This window comes from Felis catus, chromosome B2 (assembly GCF_018350175.1).
Source record: "Felis catus isolate Fca126 chromosome B2, F.catus_Fca126_mat1.0, whole genome shotgun sequence".
In the NCBI taxonomy this organism is placed as follows: Eukaryota; Metazoa; Chordata; class Mammalia; order Carnivora; family Felidae; genus Felis; species Felis catus.
Genome location: NC_058372.1, coordinates 86976854 through 87000512, shown reverse-complemented (window position 1 = coordinate 87000512; position 23659 = coordinate 86976854). Strand labels below are relative to the sequence as shown.

Here is a 23659-nt window from a genome sequence, read left to right as displayed (position 1 = left end):
GTTATGGAATGAGTAAGTCACAGGGAAAAGGCACAGCATAGGAAATACAGTAAATGATATTGTAACAGTGTTGTAGGTGACAGATGGTAGCTACATCTGTGATGAGACCATCTTTTCCTCATTGTGTATTCTTGTATACTATATATAGAGACTTGTTGAATCACTATATTGTACACCTGAAACTTGTAACATTATGTGTCAACTGTACTTCAATTAAAGACAGAAAGAGAGAGAGAAACCATTAGTGGGTTCCCATTTCTTTAAGGTTAAAAGGCCAAACTCAGTAATACTTTCTAGCTTTCTATGATTGAGACCCTGATGACCTCCTTACCCTACAGGGTAATAATCCCACCCACCCTGGCTTGGCTTCAGCCATTTCAATGGGCCACATATTCACATCACGTACAAGGACCACATCGGGCACTGGCAATATAATGATGAGGAAAAATAGGCAAGTTGCAGGCCTAACAGAGTGTATAGTATACTCTATTGGAAGAGAAAGCCATTAATCAAAACATATTACAAATAAATGGAAAATTATAATTAAGGTAAAGGCTACAAAGGGTGGAACATAGGGCTGTAAATGTCCATAATGGGTGATTTGGCCTAGAGTGGACATTTAGTAAAGGCTTCTATGAGAAGCCACGTGGAGCTCAGAGCTAAAAGAAGAGCAGATATTAACTTGGCAAAAGACTGTATGGGAATGTATATTAACTACATTTTCTTATTTTATGTATTCTTGGTGCTCTGGCATTTGGGGTGTCAAATGCCCCTCCCAGGGCTAGCCAATTTTTAGAGATAACAAATAACTCGCTCAAGAGTGCACCTTGTATCTGGCTTCTACACTCCAGAAGGCAATATTCTTCTACTCTAATTATCCCAAGGCTGAGTACTGGACAATTACAGACAACTCATATGTCCTACAGCCTTGCTTGAACTATTCAAACCAGACAATTATAATCCTGCTTACCCTGCTTTGTCTTGCCTTTCCCGCAGAAGCCACAATAAAGGCCTCTTGCCTATGCTTTCCCCTCATTCCTTGGATCTCCCAACCAACCCAGGTGCTTCCCCTTGTTGTCCCAAGGCTATTCTGGGCCCCCCTCCTCTTGGAAACTGTAATGAAGTATCTTTTCAATGGCAGTTGTGTCCTGATCTGTCAGCTTCACCATACCTGAATAATAAAACCTGCGTTTTAAAACAGAATGGTGATGGGATTGCAGGGAGAATATTCCAAACAGAGGAAGCAACATATGCAGAATTCCTATGGATGAAAAACCATGCTTCCATTGTTCTGTCTGACCATCCTTTCTAAATTAGCATACCCCTCTTCCTCTCCATGTTATCCTCTATCACATTAGTCTACTTGATTGCTTTTGGTACTCACCACTTCTGCATTCATTCGCCTACTTAGTTATGTTAGGTTTGCCCCAACCCACAATAAGTATGTTCTATGGGAGGAAGCACCTATTTTTATTCACTGCTTTATCCCTGGTGCCTAAAACAGTGCTAGGCACACAGTAGGGGCTCAAGCCACACTTGTTGAATGAATGAACCCATCTCATCTTTTCTGCTTCCCTGGTTTAGGCCAAATTGATCACTTCCTCTTTTGTGCCTCCACCTTGCCCTCTGCAGATTTCTAACACAGCACTTGTCACTCTAAGTGCCCTTTGATTATAGATCAGTCTCCCTCTATGAAATCTAAGCTCCCTGGTGCCAAATATTGCATTGTGTCCCTGGTATCTAAGGGAACAGATGCTGAATACATGAGTTTAATGAAAGAATGTCCATGAGCTTTTTCTGTTTACTAAAACCAAGCGAAACAGAACATGGCCATGTCTTTCCAACATATCTATCCAATTCTGAACATCATTCAAATAATCCCATATTTCATATCTCATTGGCCTCCCTCACTTCCCTTCTGTTTCTGTCCTTCCTACACATACACACAAAGGCACAGCCACCGGCTATTCAGTTTTCCAAGTGGACAAACTGGTAACCATGACTAGAGTTGAAAGCGTTAATGGACCAGTGCAAAATAACAGCTCTGCTGTGGAAAAAAAAATTGCAATCCACCCAAAATTTCTTTTTCAGTCCAAGAGAGAATTATTTCCTCTATCAATTGGCTATTCAGATCAAAGTACCTTTTCAAATGATACTTTGTCCTAATTATGAGATTGTCACCATTCTCCTACATTCTATGACTTCAAAATCCAAGCACCCAGGTAGAGGCAGTGATTTTGAATGGAAATTATAGCTCAGCAAGAAGAAACTCTCTTGAGCAAAAGGACAATCTTTTTTGTTTTTCTAGAAAGGTTTCATTTCTGTCACACTGCTTCTCACTTGAAATTTAGTTTCTATTCGGAATTATGGTGCATACATTGTTGTTCTTTGGGGAATCTTTTTAAATAGTATTTATTTTCCTTCGGTTTAGGGCTATTTGCCTTCTCTCTTCCCTTCGATTTGTTTCTTATAGTGTGGATGACAAGTTAAATAACAAGAAGAACCATAAAATGTGTCCCCAATACTATACAGCTGTGGAATAAACACTAGAGTTTCAAGTGCAATAATCTTTAAACTTATATATTCCCCAAATTCAGTCTTTCTGTGTGGTCTATTCCCCTAATTAAATCATTCAAATGGTGATTCCCCCGATTAACTACTGAAGGTAGTAGGGCAAAGAAAGCATGAAAAAGACAAATACTCTTTATTTGGGGTTATATTCAAAAGTAATTAAATTTGTGAGGCAAATTATTAGGTGGTAAGGACATGAGTGGGAGGAAGCAGGACAGTTTGGGGGCTGTGGGTAGACCTGTGGCCCTTCCACTACTCTTCACAAGCCAGGGGAGGTAGCAAGAGAATGATGGGTGTCCACCTCCATGATATTCCCTGGTGGGGTTCGCGTCTGTGGCATAGCGACTGGCTGTTGTATTAGCAAGTGTCTCTCCTTATCTCAATTAAGCAAATACTAATAGTTTTTGACCAAAGTTCCCAGAAGATTTTCTCTGTTTTAGAATTTTGAGCAGATTTAAGCCTATCGCTGAACTCCCCTGCATTCTAACACAGTTTCCTGAATGGGAGAAAAATGTGTATGCAGCCTTACAGCTGGGGTCTGCATGTTCCCTGCATGTAACCCACAGCCTCGCTTCTGTATGTGACAGCCAAGGGATGTGTCCTGATGCGTGCCAACAGTGATACAAGCTGCAAACCAACAATGCCTATTTATAATATGTAGTCTATCTTTGTTTCAGCCACACCCATGCCACCCCTGACCTGTCAGTAACCTCTTGCCCATCCAGCACTGTATTTTAATCATAGCCCTAGCATAGGAATTATACAGAACACAGAAAACAGCTGTCATCTTGTGATTGCATCTACTGTAGAGTATCCCTAACATCTGCCCCATAAATACTCTTTCCCAAATCTAAGAGTCTTTGCTAAACTGATAAGATTTGCAAATCTGAGGGAGATCCTTTGATTTAATACCAACGATACCCATGCAAAACATGGCCTTTATAACATCTATTTCTCTTGTTGCCTCATCTAGTTCTGAGAACATCACTGACTTGTGAAATAAAGATAAGCATCAACAAACTATATCAGTATGGAAAACTATGACCTTGTAGTCAAGCTAATAAACTTCTCTCAAGATCAAAATAAAAGTAATGTCATTTCGATTTCCTGAATTTTCTCCCTCTAAAATGACCAAATTGAATAAGATTCCAGATTTTTCTAGGCAATAACATTCAACAGATGTGACTATTTTAACAATGTTGTGTTTCACTATTACAGTTATGATCTTTCATATCCAATTATTGATGCCCTTCTGTTACACCCTCATTCAAAATGTCACCTAAATTGCTACACGTCAGTCAATACTTTACTACAGACAAAGATGATCAAGAGACATAGTGGTTTCTATGACCACCATGTAATAGCATACTTGAAGTTCCATTAAAAAATGTTGACATTACATCATATTTTAAGAACCCCTCTAAATGAAAATTCACCCTTATTATGGAAGTCAAGAATTAAAAAAAAAAAAACTACTCTCAAATCTAACCCAAATAGCTTTATATACCCACTCTGCATATAAAACCAGTATGGTTTGATTTTTATAAAAACATTGTGTTGCTGCTTAGAGGGACCAAGTACCAAGTCAGATATAATAAATATGAAACCCTTGTCACTGACTGAATCCTAATGCTTTCTACTTTAAGTCTCCTGTAACATACGAACTAACTTCTCACTAAGCTATTAATGCATATGTCTTCCAAAAGCTATTCATGCAAATGCATTTACTTCCAAAAAGTAAAATTGTTTCTAGTAAACTAGTAAAAATAGGTTTGCATCTTATGATTTTGTATCCCATACACTGCCAATCATAATGCCTTTATCATAGATTATAACTGAAAAATATTTGTTGGATTATGAATTTTAAAAAGCAGCCCATTTTTTTAAAAACACATCCATGACTTCAAATGGAAAGAGGAAATGACAGGTTTTTTATAGGTATTATTTTACAGTTGGGCAAAATAAACAGATCTCCCACAATTAACTAAGAAAGATACTCTCAAGTAAATGATCTGAGCATAAGAAATTTTCTCCTAATGTAAACCACACATCAGCTTTTTCATAGAACTGATAAATATGGTGGAAGCCCACTTGTGATGCCAGATGCATCAGGCCTAGCTTCTACAGTGAATCCTGGGTCTTCGGACTTTCACATCCGGGTGTTCTGTTTTTGTTTTTGTTTTCCTTCCCAGAATGCTAAAAAAGAACCTCACCTCTCTTGGCATTTAGTGATAACCAGAAATACACAAATGTCCATGCTGTTTGTCAAAAGCGTATTACTTGTGAAGTATCTGAAGACTGTTTGACTCAACAGACGTTAAAAAGCTTGTAGGAAAGGGAAGTTCTGTATTATATGCTTTCCCCTCCTGAGGCGAGAAGGAGCGGAGGGGAGGGACAACCAAGATCAGATTCCACTTCCTAAGAAAGCCAGCAAAGCCAGCCCATTCCAGCTGAAAGGATTGTTCTCTCTTCTTACTTCTAATTACAGGAGCTACTTGTATCATTCCTTTAACCTTTTGCCAGTGGTTACTTACTTTTCCCCCCAGTTGTGCACAAAGGTACAGACTGTATCTGTACTTTAGATCTGCCTCTCTGTCTTTATAAGCAGCTACTTAGTTTTGATTGATGGGTAGTGGGCAGGCAAGACAGAATGTCATACCTTTAAAACTTCAGCTCTTATTGCTTTCATTTCTTAGTGTGCAATAAAACAAATTCTCCTGTTCCTTAAAAAAATTTAATGTTTTAATTTTTTAAAATATTAAATAAATTTATGAAATATTTAAGTAAGACACTTTTAAAGTACATGCCTAAAATGTTGGCCACACTGGAGATAAATATGGCAGCCCAAAGACAGAGAGAAAATTTATTGCCTAAACTTTTCACAATTTTATGTTATTTTTATTTTTATTTTTTTAAACTTTTTTTAACGTTTATTTATTTTTGAGTCAGAGAAAGATAGAGCATGAACGGGGGAGGGTCAGAGAGAGGGAGACACAGAATCTGAAATAGGCTCCAGGCTCTGAGCTGTCAGCACAGAGCCCGACGCGGGGCTCGAACTCATGGACCGCGAGATCATGACCTGAGCCGAAGTCGGCCGCTTAACCGACTGAGCCACCCAGGCGCCCCTGTTATTTTTAGGCTATCCTTCAATATCAGGTGTTTTGCCACCTTATTCTTTACAACTCAGAAAAATTATAAGTTCATCTGGTTGTGCATATATCTTTGGGTTTATAATTTTATCTTTTCCCTGTCTCTTTTATTGGGTCTTAAGTTGTAGGGACAAGGAACAAGTTACATCTTCAACTTAGCCATGTGGGAAAAATCATGTGATTTGAAGCTGACCCATCTGGATGAGCTCAGCAAATGGTTAACCTCTCTGAGTCTAATTTTCTCAACTAAAAAATGGCAGAAGTGATCTATTGGTAAGGATTCCCAAGAGTGCTTGCAAAGTGTCTTCCACAGTAGAAGTTCAACGTACATATAACATCTGTTATTACTACACTCTTTGTACAGTGCTATTAACAGTGCTTAAACTATAGCTTTGCCTATTCCATAAATTTTATTCACTGGGTGAAGGGAAGCAAACACTTGAATGTCTCCTGTGGACTAATTTTTCTACAAATATAAACAAAAAAACATAGTTGTCATGTAAAGTCATTCATTTCTTCTGTATTTAAGAAAGACTTCACCAGAAATAAACAAGGAAAACAGATTGAGACATTATACTGGACCATCACTAAGTATGTATTACTAGAATGTACTCTGGTTCCCATGCTTTATATTACATGTAGCGGAAAAGGCACATGAAGAAATCTAAGGATGGAAGAACTACATTTCTTTATGACCTTCTTTGAAAGATAAACTCCTTGGGGAAATACAATTTATTCAGATTATCAAGACCCTGCTGTGCAAATCTACAGTCTGGGAGCACACTATGGAGATCAAAAAATATTTACTTTATTCTGTTGGGTATAAAAGCTTTTAATGAATGCATAATTAAGGCAAAAAAGTGTATACAGCTTTAGAAATTCCACTGCTGAGCCAGGCCATTAATATCCAAGGCACCATACCCGGTTGTGATTCCACCTGTTTCCTATTTGGATTACAACCTAGTTATAAATCAAGGTATTATGTGACTACAGGACCTGGTGCTGCAAAAAGGATTGCACTCCAGGAGTAGAGGAGGCAGCATGAAGGGCTTTGTTGTGGGTATGTGGGCAAGCGCTGGCCCCTTGGAACATGTTGAAACAAACAACCAAATAAACAAAACCAAAACATTTTAATAGCCTTGGGATGAATCACGTAGCAAAAAAAATAGCATGTGTATTATGTATATAAAGGGATCTGTGAGTTTCCTCTATAAGATTTTACATGAGGGTTGATAGGGTGAAGTTAATTTTTATGAAAGAAAAAATGAGCAATTCATTGACAATGCAGACCACATTACTTGTGATATAATAAAATAATGTAAAAGTGGGTATTTTTATCTGGTATACCTTATTTTTATCTCTGCATAAATATACAGAGAGATATATTTGTATATAAACACATACATATATCTGGACAACTATATGCAACTATATATTCTTATATTTATACAAATATGTATATGACACATTCTGATTCAACTAAAACAAAATATTAGCAGCAATTGAAAAAAAAAACACTGGAAAAAAAAAACCCTCAGCATGCTCTAATTCTTGGAGTCTTTGAAGGCCTATTTAAATATATTTGTGGTGTATAACAGAGGAATTCTACAATTAGGTTACTAATACATTTTCATAATCAGTGTATGCATAATATCCAAGGCTCATGAATAATTTTATATTGTTCTTTGGGAAAGTCTGTAGTAAGCTGGAAATCTAGGAAGGAAGCACAGAGACATGGCCACCATCAACAACTAATAATTCAAGCCCCATTCACCATGTGTGGCAAAATGCTATTGCAAAGTTTACTAAAGCTGGCTCAGCACATCAAGCAATTACCACTGAATTATGGACTATAGAGGAACTTAATGTACACATATTTTTCTTTCTTTAATTGCAAATAGTCTATCTGTGCAACTAGGGCTTTAAAATTTCAGTAACCATCAACTTTTTTTGAACTATGAGAGGCAAAATCAGGTTACAATTTTTTTTAAAGAACAACATAGAAGTTATCATGATGTATTTCCTTACTTAGCTCTGGTATACAAAATCAGAGTGCTGAAAATTAGCTCAATTCTGTAGACAGTCTATGTGGATAACTGCACTTAATCATTATTATACATAAAAATGAGGATTGGAAGGGGGTTTTTCTTGGTGGTTTGTTTCAAATCTGCATTGTCTTGACTTTTTATATTTTGGATGTTGTGAAGGATACATAACATCGATATTTTCATAAGTACAAACTAGGACCAGTTTGAATTTATCTGAATATGAGGACACTTTTGAAATCCAGGTGTCAGTGATTTACCAGGCACATAATTGACATGGTGTGGCAACAGCGTCTAAAGCAGTGGTTCTCAAACTGTGGTCCCCAGACCAGTATGTCGCTGTCAGTTGGGATCTTGTTAGAACACAGATTCTCAGTCTCCTCACCAGACCTCCTGAATCAGAAACTCTGGGAGTGGGTCCCAGGAGTTTGTTTTAACCAGCCATTCAGGTGATTCCACATATGGTCAAGTTTAAGAACCACTAATACAGAGTATGCATTTGAGTAAAGAATGGAATGACTCTATATTCTTGCAGCAAAACAAATTGACCCCACTCCTTCATCCCAGCCTCTGCAGCGGGCAAACATACTGAATACAGGAGGTTAAGGCCAGGGTACCTAGAGCTGATTTAATGATACAGACAAGCAGTCATTTTCCCAGGGCCTGAGCACACGTCCTTCAATGTGGGAAAAGGCCAGAAACCTGTTCTAAAGGACATCTGTGGATAGAGAATGAGAAAGGGGGAGGAGAAGGTTCAGGAAGGAATGACAAATGGGAGGGAGGTGAGCATGTCAGTAGCATTCTCCTAGTAAGGAATAACTTATATTTTTCTTCTTTTAAACAAATTCACTGCTTTCATTTCCCCTAGTTAGGAGACCTTAGAACACCACACAACTACATTATAAAAAATTCCTACCACAGGGAGGTTTCATGGCACCAGAAGGAACACAAAGATGCATTTTTAAGCAACTACTTTATGCTAAGCTAGAAAGGAAAGCTGTTTTTCCATTTTTTTTTCTTGGATTCTGTATATGAGAAGGAGGCAAGATGTTTTATTTCCAGGAAGGGTGAGAGAAATGGTAAAACAAAACTGCCTAACTACAAAGCAATAGTACCATGTAAATGTGTTGCTTTTAAAAGCACTGGTTTTGCTATTTATTAAAGTACAATTTCAGTGTATGTTTTCACAATTCAGAGGCAGAGAGAAAGTGATGGTTCATTTAAATTATTTGCGACTTTTTTCCCCTAAAATAATCAATATATGCCCTTCTACAAAATCAAAGAAAAGGGGCTAAAAGAAAAAATATCTTTTACAGAATGGTGATTACTTTCAAAATTTTCAGGAACAGACTTACTTGTCCAATATGCTGTCACTTGGAGGTAGGTAGTAAATTTGCTGACATTTCCAGGAATGAAGGAAGACAAGAGTGAAGGGAAAGGGGAAGAAGATAACTGTAGAACGAACAGAGGAATTCACAAGGAAAACAATGCATTCTATTGGCTCTGGTTTCTAGGGCACATACTATAGGCTAATACTGCACTATCTCATTGAATCCTCCAACATCCTTAAAAGGTAGATTGTAGGGGCGCCTGGGTGGCAGAGTCGGTTAAGCGTCCGACTTCAGCCAGGTCACGATCTCGCGGTCCGTGAGTTCAAGCCCCGCGTCGGGCTCTGGGCTGATGGCTCGGAGCCTGGAGCCTGTTTCCGATTCTGTGTCTCCCTCTCTCTCTGCCCCTCCCCCGTTCATGCTCTGTCTCTCTCTGTCCCAAAAATAAATAAACGTTGAAAAAAAAAAAAAGGTAGATTGTATACAAGATCCCATATCTGTATTTTACAGATGAGGAGTGGGGGCAAAGAGGTTAAGTAGTTTGCCCAAGGTCACATAACTCTGGGACACAAACTTGTATCATGGGGAAATAGATAGGTAAATAAACACAGACAATATAATGTGATCAGCACCCTGGAAGACTACTCATAATTAATGAAGAAGAGAGAAATCTGACTCCAACTAGGTGGACTGACCGGGCAACTTCAAAAGAGAAGATAACACGTGAGCAAGGTACTTAAAGAGGAATTCATAAGGTGACAAAAGGAGGGAAGAATAATCCACCGAGAAGGAGGCTTCATACAGAGTTTCAGGTACAGAGAAATGCATGAAGTTCATAATGACTGTGGCATCACACACAGGTAGTAATTTTTTTTAAAGGGCTAAAGAGATAGAAGGTTCATAAGAAAGATGGAACCTAGGTGTCAGATTAGAAGAAATGAACCTTATCCTGAGTTTGTGGTGATCTACTGACTAATGAATGATTTTAAGCAAGACTATGACATTATCAGCCTGTTTTATTTTTGTTTTTTGTTTTTTGTTTTTTTTGTTTTACAAACCAGTCAATTAGAATTTTTTAAAGCTATTTTTACAAAATCAGTCAAACACTTTCAAAGGAGGTAGCAGAATAGAGCAAGAGTGAAGGCAGATTCATTGGCTAGCAGGAAGTTTCTTTAGTCTAGGAAATAATGAAAATTTAAATGAAGACAGTGGTAACAAGAATAGAATGAGAGGGATTTAAAGCACTAAGAGGGTTCATACAAAAACCTGTACACAGATGTTTACGGCAGATTTATTCATAACTGCCTACACTTAGAAGCAACCAAGAAGTTCTTTCAGTAGGTGAAGGGATAAATAAACTGATACAACCAGGTAATGGAATATTATTCAGTCATAAACATAAATGGACCATCAGGCCACAAAAAGATACAGAGGAAATATGTGAAAAGGCTACATACTGTCTGATTCCAACTTCACAACATTCTTTAACAGGTAAAACTGTGTAGACAGTAAAAAGATTAGCGGTTGCCAGGGGTTGAGGTGGGAAAGGGAGGGATGAATAGGCAGAGCACAGAAAAATTTTAGGGCAGTAAGACTACTCTGCATGATACTGTAATGGCAGATACATTTCATTATACATTTATCCAAACCTATAGATTGGACACCACCAAGAGTGAACCATAATAATGTAAACTGTGAACTCTTGATAATGATGTACCAGTGTAGGTTCACCAATGAAAACAAATGTACCACTTTGGTGGGGGATGTTAATGAGGGAGGTTATGCATATGTGGGGGAGGGTTATTAATAAGAAATGTCTGTATCTTCTTCTCAATTTTGTTGCAAACCTAAAACTGCTCTCAAAAATTGCATTTAAAAAAGTGAAAGAGGTTGAGTTGAAAGGTCTTGGTGACAATGTATGTTGGGGCACAAGGAGATGAAGGATTTTAGGATGACTCCTGGGTTTGTAGGGTGGGTTCACACTCAGAAAGGTCATGTGCCCTGCGATATCCAAGAAGAAATCCTGATTAGGCAGCTAGCCCCGAGATGATAAAACATGCCGTTCTTGGGTAAAATAAGAATGGAACACATCAGGGAGACAAGAGAGAAAAAGAACAAGGTTGGAAACCTATTGTGTAACCAGGTGATAAGGATCCAGCTTGGGTTTTAGGGAAATAAATTGTTTTGTGGGCCATTAAAGTGACTTAGATTCTACAGCAAGGTGTTGATTAGCATTAGACAATAGGCTGGGGGCACAGCTGAGCTACTACCCTGAAAGGTAATCCAGACCTGACAGATGTCCGTGATAATGAAGATTTTAAAAACAAGGCATACTTAACAGCTGTTTAAGAAGCTAACCCAATAGAATTTAGAAGGATTCATGAGACCATGGAGCAGTGTAAGATTCTAGCAAGGTTTCTGCTTTGGGTTACTATAAGGATGGAAGTTTTCTAACAAAGATGGGAAGGAAAGGGGAGTGTGTGAGACTGGGTACAGATGAATATAAAGTGTGGGAAGGGGCAGATACCAAGTGCAAATGTTGGCTGAGCAAAGAGGTCTGGCGCTCGGGAGAGGGGACTGCAATCAGTAGCCCTCAGCATGTGGATGAAAGAGAGCGACAGTAAGCAGAGAGCAGTACCAGCATGGAGCCACTGTGCCCGGATGAAGAGTGAAGGAGCTGCTCAAAGAAGAGCTTATATAGGATCTGAATGAAAAGAAGAATTAGGAGAGAGTCTTGAGAAAAGAAAACTGTAGCAGAGTGGAGCTACCAATGTGGAAATGCTGTAGAGCGGTCACATTAAGACACCACAAGGGGCCCACTGCCTTTGATAATTGGGCGGCTTTGGGACCTTTGTTGGAACAGCTGTTGAGGAGTAATGAGGCAGAGGACTGAGTTCAATAGGATTGAAGAGTGAATAGAAGATAAGGAAGTACAGACACTGATCACAGTTTGGAAGTGAATGGGAGAGGGCTGTGATACTGAGAGGAGAAGAGAAGTCTGTCCTATCTTATTGATCCTATTTTAAAAACCAAAGGAAGGAGCCAGTGGAGAAGGAGACATTGAAACCACAGGAAACACAGAAGCACACGATAGAGTCAGGGGCAGAAAGGCTGTTTAGTCTTAGAGGAAAAGGCAGACATTTGAGTAGAAACATATTGAGGGTGGATGGCGGGTGGGGGTATGAATATCTCAAATGAAACACAGATTTTCTTGTAATGCCTCTAATTTCCAAGTATTAAAAACAGAATTAAATGAGATTGATATTTGTTTGCTTTGTGTATTGATTCTGAACTCCAGCATTCATAAAACATTGAAAACGTTTTACTTTTGAGAAAAACATGCTGAAATTTTAAAATTGCCCAGCTAACAGCGTTAACTTTGAATAAAAATTACTAGTAGGAGAAAAATCCTTCAAGGCAATCTTTTTTTCTATTTAAAAACTTAACTAACAAGGATGATACAGTCAACCTCAGATTATCCACATAACGAATTAAAATGCCGAAGTGACCCCTGGCCAGCCAGCATGCCTCTGAATTGCCACTATTGACATCCTTTGGTATGGACTTACAGAATAAAAGCCAACCTAATAGCATATGAAAAAAGTAATTGGGATCTTAAAATGGCTACTAAAAGATCTTATAGTACATATTAGAGCCAAATATTAATGTTATTTGGCAAATATGACATTTTGGATTATCCGTGCCAGAGAGCAAGTACTCTCAACTAGAGCAAATAATTAGTAGTTGGCTAAGATATACTAGGGCTGATACATTTCCATCCTTTCCGATCATTTTCACTGATTAAAAAAAATCCAAAATATTAAACCATTTGTAATATATTTTCCAAACTTTGTACTCTAACTTTCTCCAAATAGAAAAGTATCAGCTCCAGGGGCGCCTGGGTGGCGCAGTCGGTTAAGCGTCCGACTTCAGCCAGGTCACAATCTCGCGGTCCGGGAGTTCGAGCCCCGTGTCAGGCTCTGGGCTGATGGCTCGGAGCCTGGAGCCTGTTTCCGATTCTGTGTCTCCCTCTCTCTCTGCCCCTCCCCCGTTCATGCTCTGTCTCTCTCTGTCCCAAAAATAAATAAACGTTGAAAAAAAAATTTAAAAAAAAAAAGTATCAGCTCCAGTGAACTATGGAACAGCATGTGGTTGGTGTATTTGATTAGGGGCATATTAAATATATATGTTGGTACAATCATTTGTCTTATCTAATGTGGAAAAAATAGCTCAGTGTTAGAGAAAAATGAGCATGAGTTCTAACTTCTCAACCTTGAAGATAAATTATTCTATTCAGAACACCCACCATGTATTATATATTTAGGAGATTCTGTTAATTTAATAATTAAAATTATAATAATACATTATTTGGAAGAGATAACTTTCTATACATCACTATAGTGTTACTTAGTTAAATAATCACAACCCTATCATAATGCTGTAAAAGACACAAGATCCTCAGTGCCAAATGCAATTCCCACAGAAAGTATTTCCAACTTACAAAAATGTATTCAATGGGTAAAACTAATGAAAGACTGACTTATTAATATATTTTCTTCTCCTAATATAAAATCTCCATATGGAAAAAGCAGGGCAAAATTACTGAGTGGATGCACTATTCATTCCCTCAATACATACTGCTGTGAACTGAACTGTAGCCCTCCAAAATTCCTGTGTTGAAGCTCTAAGCCTCCACGTGATGGTAGTTGGAGATGTAGCCTTTGGGAGGTGATTCAGAAGAGTGAAGAGCGGGGGAGGGGGCTCATGTGATAGCATTAGTGTCCTTAAATGAAGACACGTCCAAGAGCCTGCTGTCTCTCTACCCTGCAAGAACACAGCAAGAAGGCGGCCATCTGCAAGCCAGGAAGAGGGCTCTCAACAGAACACCACTGCACTGGCACCCTGACTTCAGACTTCCAGCCTCTGAAGCTGTGAAAAATCATGTCTATTGTTTCAATCACCCAATCTGGGGCATTTTGTTATGGCAGCCCAAGCTGACAAATACACATCCTGAGCTCATGTGATGAGAAGGAAGGGTAAGACATAGAGGGCAGTTAGGCCTGATCCCTGCCTTCAAGAGCCCCGGGGTAAATTGAGGTGGGTGAGACATTCTGCAACCACATTAACCCATGAGGAAATTGATGCAAAAACAGCAGTCTAATACTTTCAGCCTCTGTGAAGCTATTTCAAGGATCCAGTGCTTCTCAAAGTTGAAAGCGGAAAACATACATTCTTGGTAAAAGAACAGTAAAACCACCATTTTTGGGGGAAAAAAGGAACAAAATATCCAGAATTCTAATATCCTCATGAGAGACTAGCATTCTATAAACCTTTGTACCTTCACTGAAGAGAGAAAAATGACGAATTCTCACGGTAGCCCATTTAGTGTAAACTAAATGAAGACAAGGGATGACTAATAAGCATCAGTCACAGAGGAGGGAGATTTAGGGCGCGAAGCTGTTTGCTCCCTCTCGCTCCTTTACGTTCTTGGCTTCGGAATGATTAATAGCCAGAATTTTGGCTTTGCTTTACTAGATGATCCAAATGTGCACACTGTAAACAGAACAACGCCTTCAATCTGGCGAAATGATCTTTTACGCTTGTAAAAGCAGAAAATAAAACAAATGAAAAAAATAATAATAAAACAAATGCCCCTCTGTTTTCCTGGTGGTGATAAAACGCTCTACCTAAAGCACGCATGTCCCTTCCCTCTCCCTTCACAGCAGCGCGTCTCCTCTTTCAGGTCACGTCTTTCACATAAAAGTGCTAAACTAATGCCGCTTAATGACAAATTAATGTCCATGAATAAAAAATACACCTCTAATAGCATAGAGTAATTTGCCATTACAATATCATCATTGGACATGCCCCTGGTTTAATACGATGTATTTAATTCATAACCTAATGAGTGATATATAAAAAGAGGGAGATGAACCCTGCAATTACATTTATGTGAGTCTGTCACCTTATTTGTAAAACCTTAGAGTCATTTACATTCAAATTAGAACAAATGAGTGATTTCACAAAGTGCAGTGATAAATGACCACAGCAGCCCAAGACAAAACTGTATTTCCTGTGAACACATTAACAGTTTCCTATTATTTGTTAAAAATTACACTGCATATTGCCCAGTGTGGTGTGAATAATGACTTTTTTACTGATTAGGTCAGAAGACTAATATGTAGCAAAATAAATAATTTTTCTTTTCATTTTTTCTGATTTTTGCTTTAAATTAACTACTGAATTCTGGTGGATTCATACTGCCACCTGCTGCCTAGGAATAGACACTAAGAGTGTTTTCCTATCAAAAGGAGTTTATTCACCACTTTTGTGGCCTTATTTAGAAAGTCTATGTGACTGTTCTTTCTTTTCAGTATATTTCAACTGCATGTCATACTCAAGGCTGATACTTGGCAAACAAACAAAAAAAAACCACTTGCTAATTAAACAATAAGATATGCTATTTGTTCTTTGGAGGAGGTGGTACAAAATATACAAACTTTTTTTTTTAAAGCTAACTACAAAAAAAAAAACATTTTCAGCAAAGCATGTGTCTCCTAATGCACCACTTTCAGGGGATACAAAGTCCAGTGGCCAGTTCCCCTGATTTTATGACACGTGCATCAGGAAAGGAGAAGGTGGGGGAGGGGTGTGTGTGTGTGTGTGTGTGTGTGTGTGTGTGTGTGTGTGTGTGTGTGATGTTTTCGCTGCTCCTGCTCCTTGGTACAGTCTGAGGGGGCTGAAAGCCTCTGCCTGTCACCTACCCTTCTCCCCTAATGACAAGTCCCAGAATGAAAGGTCACCTTAGAGGCCAGAGCACACAGTGGGCTAGAAAAGGCACTAAGGTTGCCGAGGAGGCTGGGGAGAAACCAGCCTGGCCTCAGAGATGAGGCTAAGGATGTTCCAGAATGGTCCTCAGAGGAGCTAATGGGCCTTTCCACTGGATCAACATCCTAGTTCTGAACTGAAGTTTTTCCAACCATAAAAAGAAAATAATAGTCACCCGCTTTAAGGGGTTCCTTAGCAGAAGGAAAATGAGAATCACTGTCCAAAACATTTAGTATGGAGAAGCCCTCAATAAAAGCTGTTTCCCTACTCTAGGAAAGCTAATGATGGTTCTGGGGACTATGGTTTGGCATGGAGAGAGGCTAGAAACATGCAGACCCTTCAGGAGGATATGATGAACTCATCATAATCTATGGCCAATAACAATGAGAGCCTCCAAAAAGAGTAAGAACATTAGTGATGAAGAAAAGGATCAGATCTGAGAGGTATTTGGGAGGTAGAATCAACTGAGTTTGGTAACTAATTGGATATGATGGTGAGGAAGGATTCTAAGACTACGTCCAAATTTCTAGACAACTAGTAGGTTGATGGTACTATCAATAGAGAAAAGGATATGTTAAGTTTGAACTGTGTGTATGATATTTAGGTGGAGATGTTCAGCAGCTAATTTTAAAAGCCTAGGAAAAATCAATTGGTAAAAAAAAAAAATTGGTAAAACAAACTGGATTCAAAAATCCTGTAACATTTACCTGAGGGAGTCACTAAACCAGGGGACACACTACGTACCACTACATCTGTAGCCTATCACTCCTGAGGATGGTCTGCAGAGTTCCTTTATAAGATTTAAAATAGTGAATGGCATGTATAGAAACATGTATACTCTGAAAAGCAAGCTAATTCATGCATTTTACTGAACCCATTTTGAAGACAATAACTGCTCTTTAATGAATTTAATAAATTGCATCTTTCTGATGAAAATTTTTTAAAAAGCACCATGTACAAGGAAGAGGAGCAGAAGGAGGGAGGAGAAGGGAAATAAGGGTTCATATTTTGTTTGGACCTGGATCTCAAACAGCAGATGAAGGTCGACAGGTCATGCATATTAAGAGTACGCTAACAGGACAGGCCACATAGGAGGGTCATCTGGAACTGCATGGCCACGTGGGTGAAGAAGGATACAAACCCGAGCTGTTGTTGGTAAATCCCCTTATCTTGGGATGAAGCTAGTGCTGTAGCCACTGCCCATTCCAAGTCCCCTACCCCACCAATACTCATCTTTCCCACCACTGGTCTCCCCGTTTATTCCTCAAACACGCACTGAGAACCTGTGTGTTCACAAGAGCCTGGGGACTAAAAATGAATGAGGTGAAGGCCCCACAGCCTAGGAAGCTAATTCAATGGCTGTCCTCAATGCCTGAGGAAGACTGCTCCCACGGTTTGGGGTCCCTGCCCTCAGCAGCCTACCAGAGGGAAAACAAGAAAAATAAGAGCATACAGTGGACTCAAGTGCCCCTTCCACTTGCTGGGGGTGGCAGCAGTGGCATTTACATCTGCACAGAGGAGTTTCAGGCCAGGCAACAGCTGATGACTCCAAGACTGAAGAAGTGTCAACCACAGGGTTCTCCTTAGACTTGTTTTTTAGTGAGCACCAGAGAACAATAGGAGGGATCAGAGCAAGGTCTATCTTTCACAACTCTGGAAGAAAACCAAAGAGTGGTAATTTCAGAATAACAGATAAGACCAGACATCTTAGTGGGGAGAACGGCTTCACAGACTCCTAATTGGACAAAGTACTAAACAAGAACGGAGAATATAGTTAGCCTTGATTGATAGGGCACAACTTCTCTGGGTATTTTAAGTACTGAATATTTTTCATTGTAACAAAAATATTTTAATACACCCGATAAAATGGTCCCTTATGAAATTAAGAATCAGTTGAACGATCATACCAAAACACTGTAAATAGGGAGTTATAAGACTATATCAAAATATAAAAGCAGACTGACTCACTCTGGTAATTTTACAATCCTAAAAAAGAGGAAGGGTATATGTTTTTTAAAAGACTGACATAATGAAGATTTCTACATACACATGGCTTTGGTTCCCTTGAGGTTTTCTTCCCCAAGTTGGACACCATGCAACATCACAGGTAAAAAGGAAAAATACAGTTCCATGAAAGAACAAAATAGAAACACTGGAGAAAAGAAAGTGAAAATTTCAACCATTGATCAAGTAGGATAATAATAAGCAAACTGTCCACAAAATATATCTATATGCAAGTGACATTTTTCCTCAACACAATAATGAACTGCAAAAATTAAGTTCCAAAGCGCACAAGTGACTTGGTATCTCAACAAATTCATCTGATGGGGTAAGGGAAAGTACCCATGAACTTCTGATGTTCATCCGGACCGCTCATTTATAGAAATTACAGGTGTATGTAAACACACACACACACACACACACACACACACACACACACACACTGGTATATACACACTATTCTAACATGCATCACGATAATGAGCACTATGACCAAATTTTTGGCAACATACATTATTGAATATTACCTGCCATGGAAAAAGTGAATCAGGTGATGATGCTGAAGGCTCAAGTTGCAATATTTGATGTAAAAATGTCAAATAAAAGTAATTTCAATTTCACAAGTCAAACACACACCTCTGAAGTCTTGTAACCTTTCTCTGTTATTCCCATTTGCTACTTGCAGAAAGGGATTAAAAACAGCTCTCCCATACCACCCAACACTATTGAGGGGAAAAGAAAGGAAAATAAGATGAAAATGGTTAAACATTTACTATTAGATTAAATGCACTGAGATAATGACAAAACTTTCATCTACTGTGTTTGAACTGTTTCTCAGGTGACCGTGGCTGACACCCCTCACACTATCTCACAGGGAAGCACTGGCTCCCATTTCGCAAGGTTGCTGGGAAGATGCAATCAGATGATACACGAGAAAGAGATTTAGTAACTACCTCCCTAGTGAGTAACGGAAGTCAACAATAATGGCTTTCTTTAGAATTAGAGAAAATGCCTAGGAAGAAAATAAAATAATTGGGCAGGAAAACAAATAGGATTTTTGTACTTACTAACATGTCATATGCACAAGGACAGTAGAACTAAATTGTGTGGGTTTGTCGTTTTTAAAAATGTATTTTCACTGTTGCTATAATGCTGTAATAAATGCAAATAAAAATCATGCCCGTGGAGGAAATGAGAGATCCCAATATAGGAAATTAGTACTTAACTCTATAAAATAAAAGAGCCTCACAGCTACACTGTCTGCCTAAGACATCCCATATCTTCCTACTGAAACAAAAGTTTTTATCCAAGAACAAAGAGTGGTCTCCAGAATCAGAAAGGCCTATCACTCACCAGCTATATTACCTCAGGCAAACTGAGTACTTTGAAAAATCTCTGACTTTTCACCCATTAAAATGTGCAAAATTGTTACGAAGGCTGAACATGGAACACGGGTGCTCAGTGGATGGGCGTCTTCTCCCTCTCCCCCTCCCGGAGCCCCTCCTGATCATCCCGGCACAGCAGGGGAGGAGGGCATAGATCACTTAGCACTTTTCCAGCACTTACTGCCTGGAAAGTTCATGCGGTAATTAACTATATATGACTTGGTGATATATTAGCTACTGTTGCTGAAATCTTAAGTGTCTATCCAACTTTTTGTGCATTTTGGGGTTATTCCTGCAGCCAGACAACACTGCTTCAAAGGAAGACCCTTCTCAGTGTCATCTCCCAAGTGCCTCGGCAGTAAACCCTGGGCACGACTGTTGAGTTACTCTGCTGCCCAAGGGCAGTGAGGATCTGGGGTAGGCAGCGAGTGTGGGGGACATGAGAGCTTCCGTTGCCCCTCTGGGAATCTCTTGGCCTGTGTCCTAGAGAAATTCTACTACAACAAGCCACCCCCAACTTCCATTTTACAGTCTTGGCACAGGTGAGGTGGGGGAGAGTACAGCTGATGACTGCAGGGGGAAGGGACATGAAGGGCATAGTAGCAGGATGAAAGCTCACATACCTGGATGAGATAGTGGGAACATAAATTGAGAAGCTCCAACAGCTGTAGGTGACTGCCAGCTGCTAATACATCCTGGATCACACCTGGCTCCAACAAAATCTGTTTTGGTTTTTAATAAAAAGAAAGCTATCAGTTACTTACAAATTAATACTTGCTTAATATGCAAATACACTGTATTTAAATTGCTGCTGAACAGCCTATATCTGAATTAATATTGTGCTTTATTATGGAAGTCAGTTCTTTTTCTTCTATTCTGATTGAGCTATGGCCCCCACTCAGATAGCTGAGTTGTCACTTCCAGAACCCATTTCTTATGTGTAAAGCTCTGCACTTAACCACTTATTTTTGTAGGAAGGCATGAACATTTGCAAAGAACAATTCTTAAAATTCTATTTGTGATGGAGGTAATCTTATAAAATGAAAAAGAACCAAAGTTTAGTTTTTCAAAGTACATTTCACAATTTTGTAGGTCACAGAAACAGTATTGTTAACAGACATTTTAGGGAAAGGGGGCTTATGTTTCCCCCTTTCAATAGGAGACCACAGCGGCTACTATTCCATTGTACTTCAGAGTCCTACAACAGCAAATTTCAACCAAAACCTTCATGTTTCTTTTTCTCAATCTCAGATTCTCTAATCCTTTCCACTTCAAATGTAAGAAGGAGAAACCGCATTTTCAGACTACAAAGAAATCACAGAGAAGTAAAGTTTCCCCAAAACACTAGTGATATCACTTCTGCCTTTTTTTCTGGCTAAGTCCAACTTTGTGTCTCGTGTTGCCAGTTCTTGAGCTGCTGCACAGGGCTGGAGGCAAACACACAACCACAATGACTAACTTCCTTTTACATGCGTGACTGCCAGGCACAAAGAGGCCAAAAGTCCTGCACCTGCCATCCCAACCCACCCCCAAGCCCAGGGTTTCCCAAAGTCTCATCTCTGCACGAGCAACACCAGCAGCACCTGGGAATATGTCACAATTGCAAATTCTTCCGTACCTCCCCAGATCTAAATGAATTAGAAACTTTCAGGGTGAGGTCCAGCAACTAGTGTTGTAACAGGTCCCTGGTGGTTCTGATGCACAAGGGAAGCCTAACAAACACTGGTGTGGTCAACTCACTCTACTCCTTCCCCCCTTTCTCCTCAAGCCTCCACCTGCTCCTTTCTCTCCTTACCCTAACCCCATGATCTTCCAAAGGTTCCCAACACCAAATCTACCAAGCCACCTACCATATTTGTATCAGCACATTTGGTTTTACTCAACATTCCATTTGTGCACTAGATCTCAACCCCTTCTGCCAGCAATTGGCCCCTCTTGTTCCCACAGCATTATCTGTTCTCTTTTTACTGATGATAATTCCCATCAGCATACAAATATGCCTTTATGGCTTTTATTTCAAGAAATAAAAATCCCCTCCCTTGACCCTACAGCTCCCTCCATGCCCCCTTCATAGCAAAGTTCTTCAGGAAAGTTGTCTATATAAAACACCACTATTTGCTCTACTCTGTTCTCTCTTGAAACCACTTCTGTTGAGTTTTGTCCCAATGTTCCCCTAAAAATGTTCTCATTCTCATCAAGGTCACCAAGGATTTCCAAATCCAAGAGCCATTTCTCAATACTTATTATTTATCAATTTTTTTTAGAGAGACAGCATGTGCTCACAGGTGCGCACAAGCAGGAAAGGGACAGAGAGAGAGAGAGAGAGAGAGAGAGAGAGAGAGAGAGAGGGAAAGAGAATCTGAAGCAGGCTCCACGTCCAGTGCAGAGACCGATTCAGGGCTCAATCTCATGACTGTGAGATCATGACCTGAGGTGAAATCAAGAGTTGGACGGACACTTAACTGAGCCACCCAGGCACCCTACCATTGCTCAACATTTAATCTTACTCAAGTCAGCAGCAGTTAGCAAAGCTGTTCTCTCTCCTGCTGGAACAATTTCTTCCTTTGCCTCTGTGACAGCACTCGTTCTCTGTTTCTTCTACTTCATTAACTATCCCCTCTCCATCTCCTTTCCACCTGTTAAGCTTTGGGGACATCCAAAATCAGTCTCCAGACCTCTTCTTCCCTCTCTCCACTCATTCCATGGATGATCTCATGTAATCCCATGACTTTAAAACTATCTGTACACTCATTACACTCACATTTTTTTTTCCTCTAGCCTCAACCTCACCCTTGAACTCCAGACTGTGATATCCAACTGCCTATTTCCACTCGGATATCTAATGGGGAGCTCAAACTGAAGGCACCCCAAACTTATCTCTTGATCCTCTCTACCAACAACCAAACCTGCTCCTATCCCAATCCTACCATCTCAGCAAACAGAAACTCTTGGTTACTGAGGCTATAAACCCAATCAATTCCTGACTCCTCTTACTTTCCTCACACCTCACATCTGATCATCAGCCACTCCTATTGGCTCTATCTTCCAAATAGTTCCAGAATCCAGCCACCACTTAATACTACCACCATCGTTATCACTCTTGTCCAATCCACGGTCTTCCAAGATTTACTAGAATAGCCTCCTAACTGGTCAAACTTCTTTCTCCTTTGTCCCCTTGCAGCGTTTTTAAAATATCAATCAAATTGACCCTTTAAAGACACGACTGAAATTATGTCGCTCCCTTATGCAGAACTCTCCAATGACTTTTTATCTCATTGGAAAAAAAGCCAATCTTCACTGTAACATAAATGTTTCTGTGAATACCCTGAGCACCTGTGTGTCTACACCTGTGTGTCTACAACTAGTTGCTGTTTTCTCTGCCTGGGTCACTCTTCTTCAAGATACCAGTATGGCTCACTCATTCATGGCCTCAGACCTCAGACCTCTGTTCAGATATCTTACCTGAGAGGTAAGATAGGTCATCTTACCTGAGAGGACTTCTGTGGCCATTCTAGGTAAAAGAGTACCTTGCTCCCTATCACCCTCATTCTTTATCTCCTTCCTTTGCTTTATCCTTCCTAGTACTTACCACCTCTCGACATCATATGTATTTATTTATTTGATTATTTTATGTTTCTCCACCCACAGGATATAAGATCCAGGAGAGCAGGGACTTGGTCTATTTTGTACCCCCAGCACTGAGAACAATGCCCAGCACATAGCTTTCCATATTGATAAACTTATTTCCATAAATTATTGATGAATTAATTTATCTCTCGATATATTTTTAAATTCAGAATTAATTTCATTGATTAGTAAAATGTAAGAAAAAGGGATTATAAATTATATTCTGTACTAAAAAAGTGAAAAAGTTAAGCACACGTGGCAAAAATATCCATGCTCATCCTGTTATCAAAATTCTTTATAGCTCCTTTCCCATCTAGTTAGAAGGAGAAGCCTGAATTTCTCCAGCTCCTCGAGGAGACAGGCTTTGACTGACATTCAGGAAATTATCGCAGCTCCCATCACAGAAGCAAGGATGTAGTATATTCTTGCAGAAGAGGCATGGCCTAAGGCACAGAATGGGGAATAGATGGATTAGAAAGGTTAGTCTTAGCCTTTAAATCCTGTCAGCTGTGCTTATTTCACACGACTGGCATGCATGATAACCTTCAAGGCTCAGCAATGCCAAACATAAAGACAGATATCACAGACAGACAAGATGAATATTCCACAGCATGTGTAACACGTCCAGCGGGCTCACTTCGAGAAACCCTCACAGGAGGCACCCAGACCGGGATTGTTTTTGCCTTTGTTTCTCAGTTTTTGTTCTGTGCGTTGTTTTCTTGTTT

The 23659-nt window shown here is 39.5% G+C and overlaps 1 protein-coding gene across 19 annotated transcripts in view; it reads right to left on the bottom strand.

The window, feature by feature from the left end:
* Positions 1 to 23659, bottom strand: part of KLHL32 (kelch like family member 32) — a 244345-nt gene that overhangs the window by 98880 nt on the left and 121806 nt on the right. For 15 of the 19 annotated variants that reach the window (XM_019830986.3, XM_019830993.3, XM_019830992.3 and 12 more), the window contains one exon: positions 19931 to 20029. In XM_019830986.3, the coding sequence (XP_019686545.1) occupies positions 19931 to 20029 (99 nt within the window). Of the gene's footprint in view, positions 1 to 18449; positions 18585 to 19930; positions 20030 to 23659 lie in introns of those variants that run through there. The other 4 variants (XM_019830991.3, XM_045057872.1, XM_045057871.1 and 1 more) reach the window with 4 other exon arrangements.